At 39.6% G+C, this 27,083-nt stretch overlaps 1 protein-coding gene across 1 annotated transcript in view; it reads right to left on the bottom strand.

The window, feature by feature from the left end:
- LOC114786953 (neurexin-2-like) overlaps positions 1-27,083 on the bottom strand; it is a 384,882-nt gene that overhangs the window by 140,859 nt on the left and 216,940 nt on the right. The window contains exon 6 of the mRNA XM_028974592.1: positions 5,764-6,065. Within this exon, the coding sequence (XP_028830425.1) occupies positions 5,764-6,065 (302 nt within the window). The remainder of the gene's footprint in view (positions 1-5,763; positions 6,066-27,083) is intronic.

Raw genomic sequence — 27,083 nt, 5'->3', positions numbered from 1 at the left:
TGTGTAATACACTCAAATAATAAGACAGTTGCAGCCTGATTAGAATAAAATAGTGATCATATAGTGGTTTCAAAATATAAACAAACTTTGTTTTGTTGTTTCCACAAGAAAGTGAAATGCATCAATGCTGTAAAAACGTCATAGGTGCACAAGCACAGAAGTTAAGTGACTGCATTGCATTTAAAAAGTTTTACAGGTTCACTTTTTTCTTCTTTTTAAAACTCTGTTACTAGAATACGATATGTTTCTATTATGTGTCTGTTGCTTGAACCACAGGGTGTTTAAAGACTACAGAGTTTACAGACTACATAGTTTACAGTGTTCCGTCACTACATTTATGGAGACAAAGAGTATTTTAAGTAATTGACAAAATTTGGGACACATGTAGGAATTGGTTGCACCAACTTTCAAGGCTTAAAAAATCCTTTTTGTATAGTTCTGAATTGTTCATTATTTTTCAGTTTCAAAATTCTGTGTGTTTTTGTGTGTTATGTCCAGAGGCCATAGCGTGCTCACAGCAAGCAATCATCTGCCTGATTAGCAGGTCCTGGTGGCTCCCAGCTCATTTCAATGGAGCATGAGCCAGAAGGACCTGTTATATGCAGTAGGCTGCCACCAGACATGGCAACTGCATTGACGTGGAAAGACTTTTTTCCTAACAGTCACACGCCTTCGAGTTCATTTTAGTTGTTTTCTGTTCCTTTCTGGCCCTCGTGCCTATTTTGTTGGTTTTCCCATGATCATTTCCCCATTCAGCCCACAGACGTGACCATGTGTGTGTATTAGTATACAGTGACCCATAGTAAAACCAATCACATTAAATACTGCAAATGCACTATAAATATTACATCTCCACTCTGCTCCAACTTCCTCAGTACAAATACATATATATAACCCTATACACATATATAAATGGTAGAAGCTTAATGTAAATGCAAATGAGAATATGTCCTTCTTTATTAGGTGTATAACATTTTAAACTAAGACAAAACATATACTTATCTCCATAACAACATCTGTACAAGTGGGGCACAATTCTGTACCCCCTAAACAACACACTGCTGTCAGGAGGATTAGGAACAGGATTAGTGAAAAAGGGAAATGTTTCTGTTTACTCTTTCTAACAGACTGATTGCATATGGATGTCAGGCAGACGCTTTCCTGACATTTTACTCTAATATCTTAGTCTATTACCCAAAGACCAACGGGCTGTCATTGGTCCCTAGTGATCATATTGCACTTTGCTTAAGACCACTGGGAAGGACATCATGACATGCCAGCATTATTTCAGTCAGACAGCTCACACACACAGATGAATTCTCACTTGACCTGACTGTAAGGTTAGAAGCCAAACACTACCATTCCCAGAAGATTCTACATGGGAGCATGTTGGCTTTTAATAATCATGCCATCATGGCAGAGATAGGCAAGCTGAATGCTTTTGTATCCGAGAGAGAGGGGCACTCACTGATCAGAGGTCATGCTTTCAGACGTTGTCTCTCTGTCAAACAGACACCGCTGGGAATGGAACACTGTTCCCACATCAGTGGCAGCAGTTCTAGCAACCACCACAGTGTGGAGCTGTGCCTCTAGCTGAATCTTTAGGACAAAGGCAGAATGCAGATTTCTTTATATTTATTTATCTTTCAAGGATTACAGGATCTTGGCATAAATTTCCTTCAGTTTCTTTCTTACCGTTAAGTCACAAAAAAATGTATGTATTTATTTGGTCACAAAATTTGAAAATGTGGCAGGAAAAAAAAAAAAAGCAATGCACACGGGTCAAAAGTGTTAAATATAAAAGCTTTTTCTCTATACATCTCCTTTACTGTCAGTTCTCTGCTGTTTCAGCCATTTTGCTTTTGCTGTGAATTCTCCCTCCATCTCTATTCTTCCCTCTTTCCACACATTCTTTCAGTCTGCAATGTCATTGCAGACTGCATACGTCGATGTCTTCCTCATCGTCTGTGCATGTGTGTGTGTGTTCTCACAGATCTATTCTCAGAGTATGGAGCAGGAAGCAGCCATGGCTGTTTAAAATCCAACAAAGTCTGTGTGTGTGTTATTATGTGTCGCAGTATGTGAAGATCCACAGCAATGTCTCAGTACATAGAATGGATGCATAGAGGAAAGTATGCACATTAATGCTTTTGCGCAATTTCAAAAAAACATGCTGCATTTCTAATTGAACACAAATCTGTGAGTATGCATGCATTAATGGTATTTATGTGATGGTGTGTCTATGTATTGATTAAGAATAAACATTCAGTAAGGTTAGAGGTGTGACCAGTCGATGCCAAGGGCACCGACTACTCTCTCTCTCTATCTGTCCCTCTTTCTATCACAGAAGCACACACCTGCAGTGTCCTCCATCTGAACGCTACACGTTAGGTGTCTCCCCAGTTTGCTAACACCAGTCATTCACCTAGTACAGCTCTGCTAAAACTCACTTTCTACACTGCCTATGCAATCATATTTAATGGTTATAGACATCCAAACCTATTACAGCCCACTCAATTCAAACAGTACTGTGAGTCTGATGCCCAGGGGTGGAGGTTACTTCATTACAATCCTGAAGAAGTTATCTTGCTTTAACTGAGAGTCATTGCAATTTTTTTATTTGTTTTCATTTTGTTACAAATCATATAGAATATTTTATAAATTTTATGTCTTGATTCAGCCTTAAAGTCAAGTACATATGTCCATGTTCATCACCTTGATGTCAAAATTAATGTCATGAATTAATGTCAGAGCCAGGACAGTGTATTAATTATTTTAAACTACTATTAACTACTACTATTAAACTGCACTAAATAGAGTAGAGTATATTAATGTATGTGGTTATAATAAGTGATAACTGTATAGGGTGGACTGTCTAGCTTTTTTTTGGACTTTCCATAAGACAGAATGTAGATAAGTTAGCATATCACAATATAAACTGCATGTCACACAGTTTGATGTAACACTGATTAGTAAAGGTAAATCCAGGTAAATTAATTTGAATGACTGCATAAATGAAGCAAGCAGTATCCAGAGTGATGTAGCACAATGGAGAAACTTCTGAAAGCAAGATGAAAGATAATATATACATGTGTTTCAAACTTTAAAAGTGGTCCCCCTGCTCTGTATATGTTGAGGGTGGTGTGAGTATGCAAGTCTATGTGCCTACATTGCGGGCTTTTTATTGCCAAGGAAGCAAATTAGATTTCCTAAACTCATTAATCCAGTTTCACTCTGATGAACAAACACAGGCCAGTGGCAAATGTCCCTGACCCCTAGAGTGTAGTGTTTATTTGTGCAAATGTGTTGATGGCATCTACACAGCCTTAGGATTTAACTTTTGTGTATATATACTTAAGAATGTGTAGATGCCGCCAAACAAGTGCTGACCCGCAGCATGAATTCCTTCAGACTTATGAAGGTGTCATGTGGATTCTGCATTCTTCCACAGATATGTTTATTGGGGTCTCTCTCCCCCAACTTACTCTCTGTTACTCTCTGGGTAACAATTTTTTTGAAAATGTTGGTCATAATGGCAGTATTTCAAGAGTAAAATATTTCCAGAGTTGGTATTCACTGTGAAAGCTTTAAGAAACACTGTTCTAAAACAAGTTGTTAGTTTGGAACCAAAGGACTGGTAATAATAATAGTAAATAATTTTTAATTTTATGGAGTACCAGTGAAAATAAAAGGTCTTTTCACTGTATATTGACTGTATAAAACAGGCTGAGCCAGATTATAACAAACCCATCTTCTCAGCTCAGATTTTAGAGGGACCTTACTATGCATCTTAGCAACACCCCGACCAACTGGAGATGAATCGGATCTCTCTCTCAGCTCGTTTGTCCTGTGGAAATGAATGTACTCTAATACATCCAGAACAACACTACTCCTCTCCACCATTGTTTTCTTATGTGCAAACCAGTCAAGCCAGTTCAAACCAGATCCCTGCACCTATCTACACAGAGAGTTAGTGGGGAGAAAAGTAACATTTATCATCATTATCTCTCTCTCTTTCTCGCTATTTTGTACAGGGTCTATGTGTTCTCTCTTAGATGCCACATATGCTGCTATATTGCATCAGCCTACTGGACAGATGCGGCATTCATCTTGTTTCTTGTTCCTTTTTTTATCTATTCAACGAGGTCTGGAAGAGGGGAGTAGTGTGGAGGAAAGTGTGTGAATTGGATGCAGTAGAGGCATTTCCACCCTCTCAGAAAGCTTTACTGGTAGAGAAAGTTTTATAATTTTCTTGGATAGTCTGTACAGCATTTACATTTTAGTTTGAGTTATTATAGTTTAGTGTGTATATACATATATTTTTTCCTTTTATTTATGATTGCACTATGGGGGGGGTTGTGTGAAAGGCTAATTCATGTTGTATTGACAATAAACCTCTATTGAATCTTAGATTAAGTTTTACAGACTGAATATGCCACACATTCTATCAGAGAGGCTGAAAACTATATATGATGCATGAATGATCTAGCATTAATGCACACCAGTGAAAACCATGACATTTACCACATTGATTTGAATACTTCAGCTGAGTCGATGATCAAGGTTAAGTAGAGGCTACAAATCTAACAGAGATGCACGTCTTATCACCATGAGCAGGTGTGTAAAGAGAGAGAGACCGATCAGCCTCTGTCTTCATTCATACTTACATTTAAAGTTATTCAGTGCCTGTGCCCACCTTAGCAGGCTGGTGCAGGCCAGCCTGGGCAGGAACACCCCCCCTTCCCAGTGAGGGGGATTGGCTGATGCTGACAGTGGTTATGTATTAAAACCTAGTTGCCTCTGAACAGTGCACCCAAGATGCTGTGTAAACTGCTGAGTCTTCAAAGGAAGATTCAACAGCCAACACTTTCTTTTATGCTGTGCTGGGATTGAGCATGGTGTGCTATTTTCTTTTCTTTAGCTTCTCAAAGGTTCTGTTGTTGGAAGACACATTTTTCCCCTTGCTTCTTTCTTTTATACCAGAAAAATGAATGCAATTTGAACAAAAGGGGTTCGTTTTACTTTCCACTTATTTTTATATTTATATTTATTCACATTTCACCATAGTAGCCTATTACAATGGCTATTATTGGGCCTGACTAACCATTCATTCCAATTATACAAACCAAAACATTGCAGTGAGAAAGCAAGGGGTTTTTAGTTCGTAAGTGAAATTGATTGTATTTCACTACCACTATCTGTGCCTGCCAAGTGATGAACCGGTATGGAGCCCCTGCCTCTTCCATTCAATTTGTGTGTATGTGTGTGTGTGTGTGTGTGTGTGTGTGTGTGTGTGCTTGTTGAATGCTCTGAGCTGGCAAGTCTGCACACTGCAGCCAATGATTAAGGTCTCCCAAGTGATCAGCTAAATCCTCACAGGAAACCCAAAGCTTCACTTTTATTACATCAAATTTATTGCTTTTTAAATCAAAATTAACTACACACTGTGTCAAAACAGTTTGGCTTGACAAATGTTCAAATATAATTCATCAAATGTAATGTAATAAATGTTCCCTGGCTCAGGTATCAGCCCAACAGAGAAACTCTGAGAAACTGGCATGGGTCTGTGGTTGCTTTAGAATGAAACACAAAAATTGTTAATCTTTCAACACTTTTAATTCCAACAAGTAAAATTAATCAACCAAACAGGAGATGTGCGGAAAGAAAAAATATAGAGAAAGGTACGATAAAAATAGAAATGGAAGTACCCAGATAAGAGAGTGAACAGGGCAAAACCCCACCCTGAGGAGACCAGATCCCTACCTGACGCAGGTTTCGGGTGACACGGACATCATGCCAGGCGTTGTCATTGAACTTGCCATTGACTGGTTCCACCAGGGCCTCAAAGGCCCCAGAGCCCAGGTTGATGACAAGCCAGACGGCTCCGCTCTTCAGGGACAGGTTGACGTAGTCGGCAGACTTGCCAGTGTGGAGCATGAGGCCGTTGCGCTGCAGTGTGCGGAAGGACAGCGTGATCTCATCTGTGCTGCTCTGGATTGGGGTCATGGACAAATCGTAGCAGAAGAACTCGTTTCCCTTAAAGGTGGCCACCGACTCTTCCTTACCTGTAATGTTGTGAGGATGGGTGGATTGATAGACAGATGGACAAGAAAGACAAGAAAGAAAATCAATATTCTGGAACTGTTCAACATTCCACCTTATACAGACATGTAATTGACTGATACCACCAGGTACTACATTTTAGGAACACTCTCTTTCTCTCATTCTTTTTTTTCTCTCATTCTTGATCAATCCCTGTGACTAATTGATGCAAAACCAGAATCAAGCAGGAAAGCAGAATCCTACACTGTTAATGAAGTCACAAATGAAATATGGAGAAGATCCCAGAGAGAGTTGATTAAATGAACCCATTTGTTCCACAGTAACATTGTTACAAATCGCTACTAGTCTTCCACATGTCTCCCCAGAGACAGAAACAAAGAACCAGAATGAGGAAAATAGAGAAAGAGAAGGGATAAATTGGGAAGCAGAGGAAGAGAACTCTGATTAGGAATCCAGTTAAGATTCCAAAACCCTGTGTATCAGGTGTGAAATGCTCTTTTTTATCATACATGAATCTATGAGTGCATCATTTTGTGTAATAATTGCATTATATATGTGTATATTGGAGCCAGGGGCAATCCACTATATACGAGTATCATAATGTGTGGGCTTTCAGGCCATTGGTAGTATTAAATGTAATCAGTGCAGACCAGTGCATATATCCAAACTCTCACAGACACACAGGAGCCTACTAAACATGGGGAAAAAAAGACACACAGAGGAATTTCATAGTCATAAAACATGGAAATTCCCTAAAAAACCTAGGTCATCCAAGTATACTAATACAATAAGTGAAGGAAATGCCATGCAGATGCTGATACTGATGAAGAAAACCTGCCACTCTTCGTAAAAATAAATGAATTAATAAATTCATTAAATATTAATTAACCGGAAAAGAATGTGTGTGATTTTTTAAAGCAGATGTTAGATATGAGAGCAAACATTCCAATCTAAGCTAGTTTTCACACTTCCCTCCTAATGATGACAGTTAAGAAGTCATGTGAGAAACAATGTGCTCAGATTTGCGATAATGAGATGGAAGCAGTAGAATTGTAAGACTGGACCTGTTTTCTTTCTCTTCCTTTCAGATGGATAATGTTAATGAGTGAACAACAGCAGGATATATAAAGGGGAGGGAGCAGACAGGATAGAAATACAAGGTTGACTTCACTGTTGACCATAGTGCTGCACTGATGACCGTACAGCTACAATGTCTGATCTAAGGTCCATTGTGAGCCATTGATGGAAATAAATGTGCATAAAAGAAGACCACAGATTGATCTTGGAAAACTGATTAATGAGAGATCTACAAACCGGCACTTTTCACAAGCTCGAGGCCATGCTGGTGTAGGGGACACGCAGATTGGTTGAATTTGATCATAAGCATACACAGCTTCCTCGCTCTCCAATGGAGCCCCTAGAGCAATTACAGACCTCACCCCAATGACATTCTGACCAAAATAAACCTCTCCAAACAACTCTAAGAGATCCAAAGACTGGAAACCATCTCCACTGATAAGAACACAAAACAAATCCCTTACCGTTAATGTGCAAACAACAACGCTCTTTACCAAAGCATTCCAACTTCCTGTTTTTCTTCCTCCTCATCTAACAGGGACTCTGTGGGTCTCTCTCTCTTTCTATTTCCTAGTGTAATCCTGCCCACTTCTCAACATTTTAAGCACTTTAGTAAACCCTGGATTTCCAGCCTGAACTGCAGAACCTCAGATGCCTGAGCTTCTGGCATGAGAGATCCAACTCTATTATGAGATACAGGCTAAAATGAAGACCCCCCACTCTATACTTCAGAGATGAGGGCTTATAGCTAGAAATGATGTTGCGAGGAAAACTGACACCAAAAGCTGCAGATTGGCGTGTAATCTCTAAATCTGCCAACACGGCGAATTACGTCAAAATGGTGGCAGCCTCCAGCGGTTATCAAGTCAAAGCTCTGCTCCATCCTTTTACTCCCCCTGCCTACTCTCTTCCTACTATAGAGGAAAATTCCAAATCTATCTATCTATCCTCTGTGGAGTTTGGGCTTTCTGATACAGAAGCACAGAGGCATATTACAACATCCATGACACAAGCACTGAAATATCTGTGTCTGTCTCAATTTTAAATTCTTAACATTAAATCACATCATTGGGCTGAAAACTTCAATTCTGATTCAAGGCAAATGTTCAGATACTCTTTTAACAGCTTTCTATGTGCAATAACAGATAAATGCAGTTACATACGCATTCACTTCAGAAAACACACACTGTTTCTCCTGCCACTGGTGCAGGCAGCAGAATATCAAACACACACACACACACACATATACAGACAAGCATTGGCTTACATACACATTTTATTAACATATTTGAGAAGACCTATGATCTTTTCCTATATCTAGACCTCTGAACTCTCTCTCAGCCCTGTCACATGGTTGCAACAGCAAGCCCAGATCATGATATGTTCTAGTTCTAAGCACATGCTCTAGGTCATAAACAACTGATTATCCTGTATCTAAAGAGCAGGAATGCAACCAAAATATCATCTGGTCAGTTGGTGACTAATAGATATTGTCTAGTATTTCTAATGCTCTAATATATATTTGTGTTAATTGCCCTCATTTATCAAATGTGTGTAAGGTGGGGGAAAAAGCATGTACGTTAATTTCTAAACCCATTTCAGGATTTATCTAATTATTACATGAAAATATGATCTGCAGAAGTCCACAGCTGCTCTCAGATTGCATATACATTTCCTGTCAGTGCAAACCCATGCTGCAACACAGGAAATCAAGCTGAGACAGTACCATTTCATTCCTCTCCATCTTCATTCTTCTTGAGATTTTGGTTCAATAATAATAATAGAAAATGTCTTCTCTACCTTGTTTGTAATGATGTCAACTCCATGTCAACTCAGAGAAATTCCTCATCCTCACATGAAACTTGCCATATCATGATTTTCTTATCGTAATGTGTTCATTTTGATAAATGAGGTCATAAAATTGGTATAAACACCATTTTTGCACATGTGAAGAAAAAGATGAATGAGAAAAATTGGTTTAAAAAAAATGCTAGACCACCATTTCCAATTCCTTATCCATCTCAGCTTGTCCAATTGCATTTTTAGTAGCCAGAATACAGGCAGAAATGCAAAGGGAGGACAGCAAGTCACATGGCTGGTTTAAGCAAAAATGTGACATTTGGAGAGGCAAAGGAAGACAAAGTGAGACAGTAGGAAGGGGACAGAGTGGAAAAGAGGAATCAGAAAGAATGACACGGTACGAGCTTGATACAGACAGAGAGAAATAGCACTGTTGTGCAGACTTGACCAATGCACCTGTTTCTATTCCTTTGCTGCTATTGTACCCTCCTGACCCTGACAATTATGATGTGTGTGTGTGTGTGTGTGTGCATGTGTGTGTGTGGGTGCGTGCGTGCAGTTCAGGTGACAGGAACCGAACCTCACATTTTTGTAGGACACAAGGATGCCTCATTCACTCTACAGGAATCATCATTCAGACACACACACACCTACAGGCACCCATAGTCTCGCAGACACATACAAGTCACTGTCCATCAGCTCCTCAATTGAGCAAAGCTCCTGGAAACCACGCAGACGCTCCAGCCTGTCACCTCTAACCTCTCCTTCGGAAAAAAATCCTCAGATTCGGCAGCAGTGACACAGCTGGAGGAATCACCGAATAAAGGGAAGCAAGTGGAGTGTTAGCATCACGGAGAATAGCCATAAATCAAAAACTTCTGTGGGGGGCCACTCAGACCTGCTGGCCCTCAGGCTCCATACGCATGCAGTCATACCATCTGCTGAAGACTGTGTGTGTGAGGCAGTGGAGTGGGTGTATGTGTGTGAGGTTTTCACAGCTCTGTTACATTGACAAAGGGACACTTCCCCTATGCATCCATTAAAACTCAGCTTCTTAAGATGCAAAAGGGAACAGTTGCCTAAAGCAGTGGAGAGAGAAAGAGAGGGGAAAAGAAAAGACAGCATGATTGATACATGTTGCTTAGTGTCTTAAGCAATCCCTACACGTTTCATTCAATTTGAATTTGTCTCTTCATTCAGTAAATAAACCTATCTTGTCAGCTGTCCATGCGCAATGTACACATTCAAAATTCCAATTGAAAGAGAGCTGGACTGGCAGAGGTCATTTCAGAATGGCTGGGACAACCCACTAATGTGCACACAGACAGGTCCTTGCTAGGTCCTCAAACCGTAACTAGATTTAAGACAACAGTGCACATGTCTGATATTAACCCTAACAAATGCTAATTAATTGCCAGTATTAATAGTCCATGCATATATATCTCAGTGATGTTGCACTCAAAGAGGCCCAAGGCTCAACTCTGACCCAGAAGCAATTAGAGATGACCAATCATCATTAGCAAGATTGGCTGCTCTATAGAAAGCTATTGATTTAAACCCTGAGGAACCCTGCCTTTAGCGCCACTTTTGGAATTTGGTAATTAGTGGGCTGGTTTCATGTTTCAAGGCATCTGTCGCCAATCGACCTCAGAAAAATCAGTTTCTCACCCATTTTTCTCAAGCTAGTACCTATTGATCTGGTGAATGATTATGCTTGCTGAATGAAAAGAGTATACTTTTCTGTCCTCTCAGCTCATTGTATTGCGCATGACCCATTCTCTGAAGCTTTGAAAAGCTCAATGAATCTGGGCTGAATGTGTGTTACTGCTGCTACCTTCTTTCATGTCCAAATGAATGCAGTGGAAGTTAAATACATTCTGAAACTTGATATTGGAAGAATAGCCTCATAGTAGACAGCAGGTTGCATCAATAGCCTTTGACAGTGTCCCTGAAGAGATCCAGCCATGATATCATCGAGAAAAAGCAGAATGTATACATTTGTGAATTAAATTCAGCCAATGTGATCATCTGATATGTATAATACATGTTAACCAGACAAGCACTGTTCTGCAGTTTCACAAAGGACCTACTAAGTGCCTATAAAGTTTACAGTGCCCTGTGGCAACCAGGATTTATGAAAGAGCTTTCAAAAGCCACTCTGCATGAAAAGACTCTCCATTAAAACCGATTGGATCAGCCACCTTTTACAATCAGGCATTTTACAACTAAATGTTTTGCTTAATGCAAATTCTAGCACTTTTACTTCCATTGACCTGGTCAGTGCCACCAAAAGATCACATGAATGCTGGAGTGAGAAATGAGAGCACTGTTCTAACACCTGGGGTGCATGAACACATTTACGGTCACCAAACCTCTGTCTTTAAATTGCAGTTAAAAAATAAATATTATTTTTAATCTAAAGCAAGGGTGTTAATTTTCACCATAAAACAAATGTACTGTTGAATATTGCTAGAATGTCATGTTACTGTTCTAATGTAAGGTTCAGTGGTAAAACAAGACATTCTTAAATCTCTTATAAGCCAATAAAGGTGGAGCAATATACTAATCAAGACTTTGTACGATTCCGATGGTATTTGAACAAGTCATTCTGCCCTTTTCTTTTTTCAGCACTGCTTATTTGCAGAGGTAATTTGCACTGGTGGAGGATTTAACAGATGCACTCAAACCGACACAGAACATTTTAATTGCACGTTGCCTGGACGACCAATCGTTTGTAAAATACAAGTGTGTTGCACTCTGGAAAAAAGCACTATGTCTCCTCTTTTGCCTTCTACCCCTCTTCTGGCACTCCATATCTTCTCAAAGTCTGACAGATGCCTATTAACAAAGTCATGCCGAGGGGAAGGCGTGAAGGCGACAGGCCCAGGCTCAGATTTCCAAAACAAGTTTTATTAATAATAATCACACTCTTGTGCAACCCGAACAACAAAACACTGGTGAAGATCAGACACCCAATAGTGGGTGTACTGCAGATTTAAAGGTGAGTGATCAGGACGTGTACACGTGTGTTGCATTAAAGTGGTTGTGGCTTACAATGAGGTGCTCAGTCCTTGAGTGCAGGTGATTTGGTGCAGATGTGTGTGTGTGTGTGGGTGTGTGTATGAGTGAGAGGTGCAGCAGTCGGCGGCTGCTGGGCATCACACCAACAAAGATGCTACACTTATGATAGCATCAAGAATTAAGCCCTGAAATGCCAATCAAATCAATAGAAGAAAAAACAAACTGAGTTCACTTTTTAGTTTTCTAGGCAGGTGAACAGTGTTGAGCATTCCTCTGGCCTCATTATGACTCTATGAGTCATCCCCTCCTGCAGTGCACAGCTGTGATAAGTGCACACTTTCAACCTTGAGAAGAGGATAAAGACGAGATGGGGAAAAAAGTGTCCTTACCTCTGGTAAAACTTGTAAATTGTTGAATTTAATGTACTTAATGCATTAAAGGATTCAATCTTCAAACTGAATCTGGCATTTGGTCAGCAAGAGAACTCTGACTCAATGCTGAAACTGACTTGTTCTATTTGCATGTGGTTATTCATGAATGCATTAATTTGTAATTACAATCAGTTTAAATGTGCCCATTATTTTCATGTTTCTCATGTGTGTGTATGAGCAGTGAGCCCTTGGGAGCCACAGTGTGGAGCGAATAAATGTCTGTAATTATACCCAACTGTTCCATTTGATCCTTGAGAGTTCTGCTTGAAGTCAAGAGTATATATGATGACTGAGTTGTGGTCAAGCGAGTTAAACAGGTTTGTGAACTTCTGTTAGTTATGGATCATGATCTGGCCCCACCACCAGGGAGCCACAAAGAAGTGAAGGCAAGAGCAACTGTGAGGATCAATGAGGAGCTCACAGTAACGTTCAGACAATAAAAAACCTACCTCTTTGATCAGAAATTAATTGTATTAATTTTTTAATTGTATTAGTTTCTTTACCACAAAAAGTTCTTCCTTCACTGAACAAGATACCATCAAAATATTTACTCATCATAATTTTTATGTACATTATTTACAAATATGTTATTTTATCAGTATGTTCCATAGGTGTTTATTTTTTTCAATATAATTTTTATTTTATTTCCTATATCAAATTTAAATGCATTTAATTATTTATGAAAGACAATAACCTCTGACCCCACACCACTTGTAATGAGCGACTGCTCCAGAAGAGGCCAGTCGTGCTCTTGCCCTCGATTGTCATTTTCAATTTTTTTATGCCCGGGCAGAATGCTAACAAGAGGCTTTACTACAAGCAAAGCAAAGGAATAGAGCAACATGGAAGATGACTCTCACTTTAACACCATCCATCTGCTGACTATAATAGAAGACCAAAGCATCCACTGTCCAAAGGTAGGCTTTAAAAAAGCAAGCAACTGGGACATGGATGTGTGTTGAAATGGCGTTGAAAGGCAGACATTTCACCCTCAGCATCCCTCTCCATACAGCAGTAAGACATATTATGATTTGAAAAATTAATCTGACAATTTGTACCTCATTCTGAGAGAAACCCCGGTTCCTGAATAATACATCTGGCATTATGGTGGGCAAAACTGTTCCTTTTAGATATTCACCTTGTTACTCTAGAGATCAATATCATATTGACATGTAAAACCAGGGGTTGAATTTGCAGTTATTGACTCCCAGAGCTGCATGTAAATATTTTTTGCAAAGGCAAAGAAAGAGGCAATTTACACAATGCTTTATCACAGGAGGAAGCAAATAAAAAAACTTTTCTGAAGTATATAAAAAAAAAAGGATCTGCACTCAAGGGCATGAAACGCATGAGACAATTGTGACACCAATGATAAACTCATCAAAAACACAGGCACACGATGCCTCTTTGTCCTCTTAACATTTAATGTTGTTATACAACCTCTGTTCACAAACGTATGAACCATTTGAGGTGCAGAGAGAAAACAAAAAAGTAACCTTTTCCTCTCATCCAAACCACTACAAAATTATCAGACTGTGAGCAGCCCTTCTCCATATCCAGCACCACAGTATGCTGGTTAATGGTCTCAAATGGCACATGTAATTGCATCCCTTGTTCTGCCCATGTTAGTACATCAACAATAGAACAGTAATGAAGTGTGCCACATGCATGGGTGGCCAAAGATGCTACAAACACCTCAGTCCTCAGTATGGAAGCGGGTCTCAGCTGCAGGAAAGCACTGGAAATATTGACAGCGCCGTAAACGTAATGGCGATATGGTGTTTGTTTAATAACTACCACTGCATTTCAATTTCACCCCTGAGAGCACAGAGCAGTCATAGACCCAGGATGGATATGACATCATTCATTGTGTGACTTAGATAGCAAGCAAGTACTAGCCAAGTGTATCTGTTCACGATGGTGAAAGTTTTGCCTCTGACAGCAACTCAATGTCATTTTTACAAGAGGATGTTCTGTACAGACAAATAAACAACAAAGTGGTACATTTACACATGCGAAGAAACATGACAGGCTGAGCAGATGTGACGTATTTTAAAATGCTCACTCATTAAATATTAAACCACAAAGGTTGTTTCCATTATAAATGTAAGCACAGATACAGGCTTGGTTTTGAAGACGTCATCATTTGTCAAAGCTTTGGAACAAACCAGATCAAGTTCCTTTTTGGGATTTTCCAATAATCAAATCAAACAAGCCATAAAATACAGTTGATAACTACTAAAAAAAAAAAAACCACACAAACACATATGCACATATGACAAATCCAAGTTGACAAGTCATAATTAATTTTCTGATCATGAAAGTAAATTTTCCTCTCTGTTTTCCATCAGGAATGGCCAATCACAGGAGTCTTGTGCCAGACTGTTGACCCGCACCACAGGCTAAAGCCCAATTAAAATCCAATTTTAAGGGGGTTTGACCCACCCCCTTAAGCCCCACCCTGCATTGTATCTTTCCCTTTCACATTAGCCAAACCTCTGTACACACTCATGAAAATATGGGTGCCTCTCACTCACTACAATGCAAATCTCATCTCTCTGTCTACCCCTTCTCTGGGGGTTTTGGCCTAAAAAATAAACTCTCTCTCATCAACTATCTCTCTCATCAAATCAATGCATGGCCTTGTCCCAACTACATATTTATTTGCTCAGTTGTTCAGCAGATGTTGGGCCTTTAACGAGAATCGTCCTCTGTTGGCAGCTAATTAGAGACATCTTCTCTCCTCCTCAGACCCTGACCTCTGGAAAGAGACAGGCAGAGACTAATGTAATAGCTCTGGAGGACACAAGTCTGAGTTTAGAGGAAGAGCAGAAGTGACTAGTCTTCTACAGCGGATCAGAGGCTCAAAATGGAAATGTCTCATTTAGAGTGTGTGGGCAGGAAGCAAAAAGAATGGAAACATTCTGGAAAAAGAATGAAAAATTCTACTATTTGTGTCGGTGTGTGTATGTAACCATGGATGAGGATTTAATGCCCCAGATGACTGACTAAATGCCAGCAGGAATCCACAACCAAAGTCTGAAGAAATATCTAAGACACACTAGAGAAGAAACCCCAGCAGTCAGGTATCATTTTTCCCATGTTACAAGCAAAATCTTTAGGGACATCATGACCAGCCATCTGTCATTGGGAAAATGGCCAGCTGAGAGAAGCAGCATTAGAAATTGGATCCTGAGCAGCTCCTGAATCTTTCATGGGTGAGAGTGAATGTTTTGGATTCCAGCTTTAGTTATTCATTTATGCATGTTTTGTACATTTAAAGTCAAAAATGTTTGCTAAAATGGAACGCATCTGGAGAACACTTGAGCCTTTACAACAAATACTGAACACTGTAATAATACTTCTAAGTGCTAACAAGGGCCTCAGCAGATAGGACAGGTGCCTTGCAGACCTGGGAACCAGCAACAGCCCAGGTCACTCATTCCACAGATAACCAACCCTCATTGGATACCCCAAGCATCAATATTTCAGCAGAGAAATCCCTCCATCCCTCTCTACCATACTCATTTGTCTTTACTGCTTATTCTTTGAACTTCAATATTCAATCGACCCCCACCCCTCACCCTACCATGCACACACATATATGTATATGTATTAAATGTATAAAATGTATGATAATATCTATAGAACTAATATTTACTGTCACATTTACACATTCTAAATTGCATGTCAGTTAATGACATTTATGAAGTGGAAGGGGGGTGGGGAAGTGCCATTTCGGGTTTTGAGGGAAAAGAAAGCTGCTTGCATAGCCATTATTTTACAATACTAAAAAATATAAAAATGTACTGATCTTTTCAATATCTGATGTCTTGCAACCAATAGCAATGGTATTTTTTGTTACTAAACTGGCACTGTTTTTATGTCAGTCATAGCGGAAAAAGTAGAAAACTAGAATATAGTAGAAAACTGACTTTGAAATGCATTTAATCGGGGGACAAGCCCCCCTTCTTCATAGGATGAGAAGTCATCAGTAGGTACATTTTCAAACGAGATCAGTCCCTCCTAGACTAGATGGTCACCAACCTGTGGATGTCTTGTGGAAGAGCTTGCCTTTGTAAACACATCGGCATCATTGACAATTCTTAGACCAACACTCTTTTGTGCAGGCTGCATGCATTCAAGGCAAGAATGGAGGGGACACTGAGGGGTGAACATGTCAGCCTTGCCTGGAGGAAATATTTTTCTTTCTGTATGATTTTTCTCTCAATAGGGGATTTCAGCACTACAAAAAGGGATCTCTGAGTAAAATCGGTGGAAGTGTTGTGGCAAATGTGGTATTGCTTGCATTGCTGGACACACTTGCAATAAATACATAAATAAATAAAGCGATCCAGTCTCAGACAGAATGACTTGTGCATCTGAAATGTCAAATGATGTTGGTGCACAGATTCATAAAAGCATTTTACAGAAATACAAATCTGTTTAGGAAACTGATTTGCCCTTTATTCATGGTGAATAAAAAAAAGTTTAGATAATTAGTGTTCTCTGCATTTCTAAAGCACAGAGAGCATAAATGTACAATAACAGACAGTGCCTTAACTCACTCTCTCACTCTTTTATTATCTGTCTTTTTCAGTCTCTGTGACTCCAACATGTTCCTCTCTCTCCTGCTGTCTCACGCTCCTCTGTCAGGCATGTCTCTCAGTTGTTCTCATTCCTGCTGTGCCAAGTGCCGTTTGATTAGCTGCTACCCAGCAACCGGAGTAATTGGAAGGCTATTTTCCCTGTTGTGGAACATGCATGCCATTTTTTCTCCATCTCTCTCCAGCACAGCAGTATTCTCCTTTCACTCTCCTCTGGCATTGTCCACATAAATTCCCTCCCAATGCATTCTAGACATAATTTTCCTTTTTTTCTGGTTATCCATATAAATTGTAGACTATTATTAAAAATTAATATAAACTGGCATTCACATTTAAACAATTAATACTTGAGCCTCAATTTGCAATGCATTTTAGGAACAATGAGCTGTAGTTTACAAACACTATTTCACTTTTGATTTAACAGTGACTTAAATGCATATTTTTGTTTAATGCAGTTTTTTTTTAATATAAGGCTCTTGTCTCAACTGCAATTATTGCCAACTTGCCAAATAAAAGCAGTAAAAAGTCAATAAAATTGCTAAGTGTACAGTATAAAATTGTAAAAACCATGGTTATATACAGTGGGTATGGAAAGTATTCAGATCTTTTTATTGCAGCCATCTGCTAATTATTTAGGTTCATTTTATTTTCCTCATTAATGTATGCACAGCATGCCATATTGACAAACACAGAATTGTTGACATTTTTGAAGATTTGTTATCAAAGGAAAACTGAAAATTCACATAATCTAAAGTATTCAGACCCTTTGCTATGACCCTTTGCTGTCATCTGACTGAAAAACATTCTGCTGCACTTAACTTTCCTAAAAGCACAATGGCCTCTATAATCCTTAAATGGAAGATGTTTGGGATGACAAGAACCCTTCCTAAGATCCCAAAGAACACTGTGGCTGAGCTCCAGAATGCAGTCAGGAGATGGGAGAAAGTTGTAGAAAGTCAAGATAGAATTAAGGCCAAATGTTCTAAGTGGTATGTGTGGAAAAAAAAAAGACCCTGCTCATCACCTGTCCAATAGAGTCCCAACAGTGAAGCATGGTGGTGGCAGCATCATGCTGTGGAGGTGTTTTGCAGCTGCAGGGACAGGACAACTGGATGCAATCGAGGGAAATATTTGTATTTATTTTTTTTAGACTTTATTAATCCTGAAGGAAATTGCTTCTCTTTTTTTAACCCATGACCCTTGGTGAGCAGTGGGGAGTCATGACAGGTGCCTGGGGAGCGATGTGTGGGGATGGTGCTTTTGCTCAGTGTCACCTCGGTGTCACCTTGGCGGACCGGAATTTGAACCTTCTGATTTCGGGGCCGCTTCCTTAAGCGCCAGGTAACCACTGCCCCCATACGGTCAAGTACAGGGATAACCTGTATCCCTTCTCCAGAGTTTTCAGGACCTCAGACTGGGCAGAAGGTTTACCTTCCAAAAAGACAATGACCTTAAGCACACAGCTAAAATAACAAAGGAGTAGCTTCACCACAAATTCATTAATGTTTTTGAATGGCCCAGCCAGAGCCCTGACTTAAACCCAATTGGAGAGACCTAAAAATGGCTGTCCACCAACGTTTACCATCCAACCTGCTAGAACTGGAGTGGATCTGCAATGAGGAATGGCAGAGAATCCCCAGATCCAGGTGTGAAAAACTTGTTGCATCTTTCTTATAAAGACTCATGGCTGTAATAGGGTCTGAATACTTAGGACCATGTGATATTTCAGTTTTTCTTTGTTAATAAATCTGCAAAAATGTCAACATTTGTGTTTTTCTGTCACTATGGAGTGCTGTTTTTACATTAATGGGGAAAAAATTTCTTTATTGATTTAAGCAAAAGGCTACAAAAAGTGAAAAATGTAAGAGGTTCTGAATACTTTTCATAAACACTGTCTGTTTATGTGTGTTTAACAATTATGACATTCAAACTGTAAATATTAGTCATTTTCTGTATTATTCTGTTATATTCTGCATAACATAATTAACTGTAAAATAAACGGTATGTACACTAAATCACTAGAACTATCACAATGTATTTTACAGTAAGGTTCTGAATTCCCCAGCTGCCAGTTTTATACCATAACTTAATAGATTTAAAATACTTTGCACCTTTAATTGATTACATTCCTGACTGTAGATTTACGGTATTCTAACAATGTTACAAGGTCAGCATTCCCTCACCTTGTACTATCTAAGAAGATATCAGTACTGTTGTAGATTTTCACTACATTAGACACCTTAAAACAGTCATTGATTTTCTTGACTTTCTTGATTGTTACACATGACCGTAATCCACGTTGTACTGAAAATGGTATTGAGTATCAGGAATATTCCTACTGTGCATCTGTATTGAGTTTAAAATTATAGTGGCTTGACTACCCTAGCCATAACCCTTGCCCTCTCTTGCTTTGTTAGCATGATAGTTTGGCCCTGAGGTTGCCTTGAGTTGGATAGTGCCAGTAATCTTATTAGCCAGTCCAGTCATTCTGAAATATTTCTCTGATGCATCGGCCCATTAGCTCAAATGTTTTCATCTGGGACACTCCAAGGTTACCACTCTGTCAAAATCAAAGTGGAGGGGCTAAGGTTTACTAACAAAGAATTACAGCTTTTCACTGGCCATTGCTGCAGCCATTCCCCCCACTGTGACTTCATGGTCAACAGTGTTCTTCAATCACTCTCAAATAGTCCTCTAACAAAGAAGCAGTGAGAACCCTCATAGACATTTAATTGGGTTTCTCTAATGCTGTTCATGAGATAATCATAAAGAGCATTTTTTTTATTAATGAGACAACTGGTACAAAAACTCAAATGAATTTAGTCCTGGAACACTGTGATCAATTTTGTTTCTTTTCACATTTTTCCACAAATTGTCACAAGCAAACCTCTCAGGTACCAGTGATCTCAGACCGGTCAGATGTCCCAAAAACAGATATCTCTGGCAATACTTGTCACGACTCTGTGTGTGTGTGTTAACATAGACAAAGAAAAAGAATGAGAAACCGCTGTAGCTGTGCCTTTTAAAAGTGCTTACATAAAGGTGTGTGTGCTCCATATATAACTCATGAAAGAAATCGATATAATCTACCACGGGAATTGGGATGACTTTGGTTCAATTTCAAAAGGGCTGCGAGCAGCTTTCTGACGAGCCAGTAATTGCTTTGGAATATGAAAGTATTAATCTCGTATCTCCTCATTCCTTTTATCTCATTTGCTTCTCACATTCCAATCACTGGTGAGAACCATTATTGAAAGTGTGCATATAAAGAACACACTCACAGACACTTATGAACAGGAGCACAGTTCACTGCCTCATCAACCGAACAGCCAGGTTATGGCTCTGGCTGTTCCCTGTCTCTGTACTGATCATGAGGGCAGTCAGTTCATTTCCAATGCATGACTTGCATTCAATCAGTAGATGGATAACACATGACCCTTAAGATACAATAAGAGTGGTAAATGGTTATAATAAAGTGTACTTTGCAAAAGATAAAATATGCAGCAAGCTGAAACTGGAGCAGCATGCCATTGACAAAGTTTTGAAATACTGATTTAATCAAACCTACCTTGCACTAGATAGTCTACTAGTGTGACCAGAATAAATGCTTCCTTAATCAGTGCAACTGATTTCCGTTGTACTAAATAGTGATTTCTAATGAACACAGCATTCCACTGGAATTCAAGACTGTTCCTCTTTGTATGTATGCCGATATTCCAGGTTTTTTTTTTTATATATATATATTTTTTTTTTTTAACCAAACAATTGCTTCCCATGGATTTCTAAATCTACCTAAAATAAATGGTATTGTATCTTTTTACATTATTATAAATTTCTGTGTGTATGGTAGTTTACTTAACGGTAGAATACATTAATATAAAATGAGTGAAGAGAGAATCTATAGAGCTAATAAGCAGATAAATAAACATTCATATGATTGGACACAGACACAGTTAAATATCTGTGTTTGTCAGGCAGTGCAGATTGCATATTTTTAGAGTAGAATTTATTTCTGCAGGCAGTTCATCAAACACAACAGACACACATCCATAAACTCCAACACCCACAGTCATCTGCTCTAATCCTGTGCCCTCCTCTGCCCATTTTGTCATTTACTTTGAGGAGTCATGTCACTTCCTCTGCATATCAACTTGTGTGCTCTGGCTTGAGCAAAGATTAGATTAGCTATTATTTTTTTATTGTGTTTGTATAGTTCCTCTAAAAAACAAAGAAAACAATTAATTGAAATGTCATGCCATAGCTCACCTGGACTAGCCAGGTGATTGTATTTGACAGGAATGTGAGTCCTGACACCTCACACACAGATTTGTAGTCTCAGTTCTTGTATTTTAACAGTGCTTACCTACTGTTATGCTGCGTTTTGATTTACCATTGTCCGATTATGTGTTCTTGGCCCCCATGCCATTTTGTTTCAGTTTATTAAAACACCCTTATTTCACCCATGTTGTGCGCAGGTCCCTGCTTCAACCATTGCACCATGACAAAAGAATCGACCTTCAGAAAAAGGCGCCACCGACATAGAAGTCGTAGATCAGAGATGAGCGTTTCTCCCAGCAGCGTAGGTGGGAACTGGAAGCCAAGAGGGACTAAGGGACTGAGGGACCACTAGTCCCGGCACCATGATGCTGACCCCCTCCTCTGGTTCCAGCAGGGCTGACTGTAGTTAACTCCAATGCCCACACTCCACAGCAGGCCAGCAGCAGACAGTCAGCTCTGATGAAAGCCCCCGTGAGCATGCCCAATAGCCAGCAGCAACCCACGCCCCAACTGCAACGGGGTTGAGGGTACTTCAATGTGTCCCAATTTTACCTCTCCTGACCTCAAATAACAGCAGGAAAGTTCAGTACCAGAGCTGAACTACCTGCTTTTTTGTTTGTGTGTGTGTGTGTGTGTGTGTGTGTGTGTGTGTGTGTGGGGGGGGGGGGGGGGGGGGGGGGGGGGGGGGGATGGTGGGGGGTGGGTGTCGCCCAGCAGGTGGAGTCCCCGCTGACTTGATTAGCCCCATTCAGGAGACCCCTGACCCTACTGCTCCAGCCCAAAGCCAGGCTGGCTTGTCCTCTGTTGCCCCCTTGTCCAGACAGGGGGGCCCTCAATTAAAGTATCTTTTTGGGGGTGCAATATGGTGCAAAACAATGTGAAACACCTTAATTGCACACAGGTGGACATTGTTCAAATATTTTCATGACAATGATTGGCTTACAGCATGGCTTATTAAAAATCTCCATAAGCACTATCATTTTCTCATTTGTATATTATGGTGCATTCTAGAGTACTGTTGCTGTAGTTCCAGTGGTATGTCAGAAGGTTCATACTCCTTTATTTGTATTTATTTGTAGTTAATGCATAAATAGAGACAAGAGCAAACAAAAATGCAATGTCTATGGTATTGTTACCCCATGCAGTGCAAAGCTCTTTGGCCATTATGCCCATTTGTTCAGCATGTGCAGAAAGCAGAAATATGGCAACTACGTGGTGAGTGGCCATACAAGAACTCACAATCAACTAAATCCTAAACACACTGCTAAACACATTTAACTTCAGAAACTCTGTATTAAGTCATATGTTCTAAAACTGTAAATAATCTATTATTACATAATCTTATGACCAAATAGAGCATTTAGTTTTTTGAAAAAAGGACAGCCCAAACCAGCCAGCTAGTGGCAGTAAAAATGTCTACATATTGTTAACAAATTAAACATTTTGTAGTTAGAAACTAGTGCCTCAGACAAGCATTAGAATGCATAATCCAGCCATTTTTGAACTATGATGTTCTGAACAACACTAAGCTCTCAGGTGTCAGCCAGGCATTTGCCAGAGAGATGGTGCTGGTGGCCAGCCAGATCTCTTGTCCCTGTGTAATGAAGCTGTGGTCATTAGCAGCACATCAAATGCCCCCAATGTATGCCAAGAGGGATGAAACTGCAGCTATATGAGATGCCCTCTTACTTTCAAAAATGCCACCCCAAGCCCCCCAGGTCTCAAACCAAATGTTACAGTGAAAGATAAAAATACAGTGTTAAATTGTATTTTTTTCAGGATTAGGACACCACAAGAAATGCTTCCTAAGAAACATTTGAACCTGTTACTATACTGTTTTAATCACAATGCCTGATTCAAATGTGCTTCATTGTTAACCATCATTAACTAAACAGAAAAATAAGGCAACAATACCCAGTATGATTCAGTATTAAGGCCTCCATCTGTTTGTTGCCAGTCTACAATGTTTAATTATTATATAATTTTTTTTACACATTTACAGGGGTTCACATTGACATCATTGATATTATTCGGTTGTAGAATTGTGATAATGCACACAGATGCAAAGTGAAATAATAAATACAAATAAAAGAAATGGCCAAGTCACACTCTAATCCCAAACTGCTGAGTCAAAGCCATAAATCTGACTTCCATGCTTAGGACTGAAACTGCAGTCCATGTTCTGCATTTCTGCTGTTATCTCTGTAATGTTGCAGAGTGGCTACTCATCAGCCCATGATTGGACTCCTGCCCCTTCCTGTCATGATTGGTGGACTGTAATAGGGATGAGGGCTCAAAATGGCATCTGCTTTGGGACAAGAGGTGAAGGGTGTTGGTGTGAAGCGAGAAGGAAGTGGTGTGAAGGATTGTGACCAGAAGACAAGATAGACTTGAATCATAACTAAACTGACCAGAACTGCTTTTGTATGTGTTTTGTTTGTTTATATGTCTTAGCCATAAGTGCAATCATGTTATTTTTGAGTTTCTGCTCCTTTGTCCTAGACCAGGGATGTAACAATAAAAAAAATAATAATTCTGACATTGTTTGCTGGTTATTCTTGTGTTGAACAAAATCTGCTGTTTATGGTGAATCCCCATCAATATGTCACCTGTGCAAATTAGGGCAAGTAGTGTTGCCAGAGAATATTCAGCCCAAAAAAAAACTTGTATGTATGCAGTTCATTATGTTTGATGCAGTATGTACACAGAAAAATGTGCAGAAATATAAAATATTGCTATTAGACTGAATTGCACCAGACTGGATGTAACTCACGATATTAGCATAATCACTGTTAGCTGAAATATTAAATTCTAAATTTGCAGACATCCATTCTGCTTCAAAAGACACTTCACTTCACTTCAGAAAAGAAACACATTTCATTTTTCAAAAACGTAAAAAGCTCGAAATCAATGTGTCTGGGTAGAGAAAGGGCCCAGCCCATTAATGTGGAATCAATGACTAATGTCAGAGTCATTTTTCCTCATCCACTCCCCAATAGCACCTATGAAATAGATTAACACACACTGTGTGTGTGTGTGTGTGTGTGTGTGTGTGTGTTCAAGGGATAACTCTGAGGGCCCATAGTGTCATAGTGTACTCAGTCAAATTTTCTTTATCTTTGAAAAAACATTGTGAAACCTTCACCAGTCAGCTCATGACCTTGAGACAGAATTCAAACACACAACAAAAAAATTCAACTTTGAACATAACTGCCTGTTGTCAGCAACATGATTAACACCAAATGAATAAAAAAATCTGAAAGGGAATTGTACACCCAACACAAGAACAGCTCTAAAAACTAGTACAAAATGAACAGACACATGGAGGCATATAAAATGAGTTACATTCTGAAAAGAGCATATAGACACAAGGCAACTATCAGCTGTCACTGAGAGGAATAGGAAAATGTAAACAGTGCATCATCACCACCAGCACCATTTTACACACAATCACAGACCTTGCCACTGTCCAAGTATGTAATAATATTCTGTCTTTAAATATTTATAGCCCACTGACCTGCACTTCTCTTACACTGTCTCGTTCCCATATGAGTTTTATTATTATTTGTCACCAGAAATGACATAGCCTTTGGATGTTTCCTATACTAGAAATATGCATGGACCACATAATAAGGGAGTCTGAGACATCCTGTTATTGCATTCAATAAAACATGTCCCTGCATTGCTCACATATTGTGAGTTAGGCTCTGGGAAGCGGCACATTCTGCTGAAGTAAACATAGTATTTGAAGCTGTGCTCCTCGGACTTGATTACAAGGAACTTGGCTTCGCTGTAATGAAAACACGCAGAAGTGATGGATGGCCGTGAAGACTGCATATCTGTTTCTCTCTGCACAGAGGGTCAGCTCTTTTGTCATAGTGGTGAAAAACAGTCACTGACTATGTAGCATCCTATGAACAGATACTGTGCAAAACAAAAGGAAAATAAAAAGCCCCATGGGGAGTGGAAATTGTTAAAACTGTGTCATGAGAAAATTAATTAAAACCAGCGAGTGTGCAGTAATTGGAAAAAAGGTAGACTATTAAATACATATACAAAGAGCTTGTCCCAAGGGTTTAAGGCCAAAAGGGTCCTTGACAATGCTTTCAAAACAAGTCCATTAAGGATATTTTTCTGTTGACAAAAGAAACAATGTTCTTAAAAATGTGCCTGGCACCAACAGAGATTTGAAAAATGGTGTCCTACAGAAGTACAGTGTGTTTAAGCAGTCAAATGTCTATCAGGAATTCTGCTGCATCATGTGTTCATTTGCAACACCCTGTGAATCCATTCCCATTGCCAATGCAGGATTTTCATTTGGACGCATCACATTTAGTGATAAAATCATATTAGATTATGAAAACGGTTGGGGGAGTGCGTTTCGTGGTGGTGAATATGGTGTATGGGGGAGCTGGAATTGGAGGCGGGGGAAGACAAAAAAAAATGTTTCTCTTTAAAGTGGCTGAGATTAAATTACTTTCGGCATGGATAGAGAAAATTGAGAAACTGATTAAAAAATAAATGGAAAAATGATTTCCCATTCCAGACCTTGTCACAATGAGCGGCCAGGCAATGGGCCGGGCTGCATGCTTATTTGTCTGTCTGAGCTTGGGTAGGCTATGCGCAGATGCTCATTACCAGACATTACCAATTTATCCTCCCCCAGCCCTGCTGTGGGAGGCCTGCTCCGGCCACATTACACAAATGAACAAATCAAAAAACCCCAGGTTACAGTTAATTGTGGCCTGAGGAAACATTTTCGAGGAAGCATGGAGGACTCACCCTTGAATAATCTGATATCGGGGAAATATTCTAAGGCAATAAAAGTCTGTCGACCAGTGTGTTGGTCAGTATCTTATCATGAGCTCCCTGGGACAGTCTAAATATGTTGAAGGATTAAATCCACTAAAATCACATGTGAAAAGAAACAAACAAAACCAAAATATATTTCCTGTTCACTGGAGTTCATGGACATTATAGCCAATGATGGTCTATATATAGTTTAAATATTATTAAGATGCTATAATGCTGTAATAATAGAACTGTAATAATTGAGCTCAGCTCTATTGACCCTAACAGAAAGTGGCAAGGTGTAGGATACCTCATTGTGTGGCGAGTCTTTCTGCCTGGACGCTCCCCTCCCGGACAGTCAGGCCTTGGGAGAGGGGTGGCAAGGCGCCATCCATTAAGCTAACGCACTCATAAATCGGTCGCCGCAGCGCTTGCACAAGTGCGCTCACACTTCACCAAGCGCCACATAATTACATTTCAAAGACACCGCTGCTGACCTCCAAGGCCGGACGTGATGGCAGTAAATAACGGGATGCGCTAAATCTAAGGCTCTCTTATTCTCTTCCTCCCTCTCTCTTTTTTTTTTGTTCCTGCCACTGTTTTCACCTTTCCATTCTAGGCTATTATCGATAGGGCCTTGCCCTGTTTGGGAGTGATGGGGGGATGAGCTCCATTCCTGCGTGCCCTTGCCATTGATGAGTGTTGATGTGGAAGGCCAGGCATTGCAGGGACTTTCTTTAAGCTCAGGGATCAGAGAGCACTAGGTATTCTGGAACGGAATTAAAAACAATTATTCATTCATAAAGAAATATTTTGTAAGACTGCTAATTTGACCATGGAAAAATTCAAATTCCATTAAATTCCAACTAAATTCTGTTCAAACGTATGGTCACTGTTTATGAAATGTGGACAAAGGAAACAGGGGAGTGGGAGGAATTAAGAGAAGGGAGGGGCCTTGTTGGCAGTGTCAGAGGCAGGGCACAAAGCTGGCACATTGTTTATGTTCTTGTGCCCT

Source organism: Denticeps clupeoides, chromosome 1 (genome assembly GCF_900700375.1).
Source record: "Denticeps clupeoides chromosome 1, fDenClu1.1, whole genome shotgun sequence".
Classification (NCBI taxonomy): Eukaryota; Metazoa; Chordata; class Actinopteri; order Clupeiformes; family Denticipitidae; genus Denticeps; species Denticeps clupeoides.
Note: the sequence above shows the minus strand (reverse complement) of the source record. Positions and strands in the feature narration are given on the sequence as shown.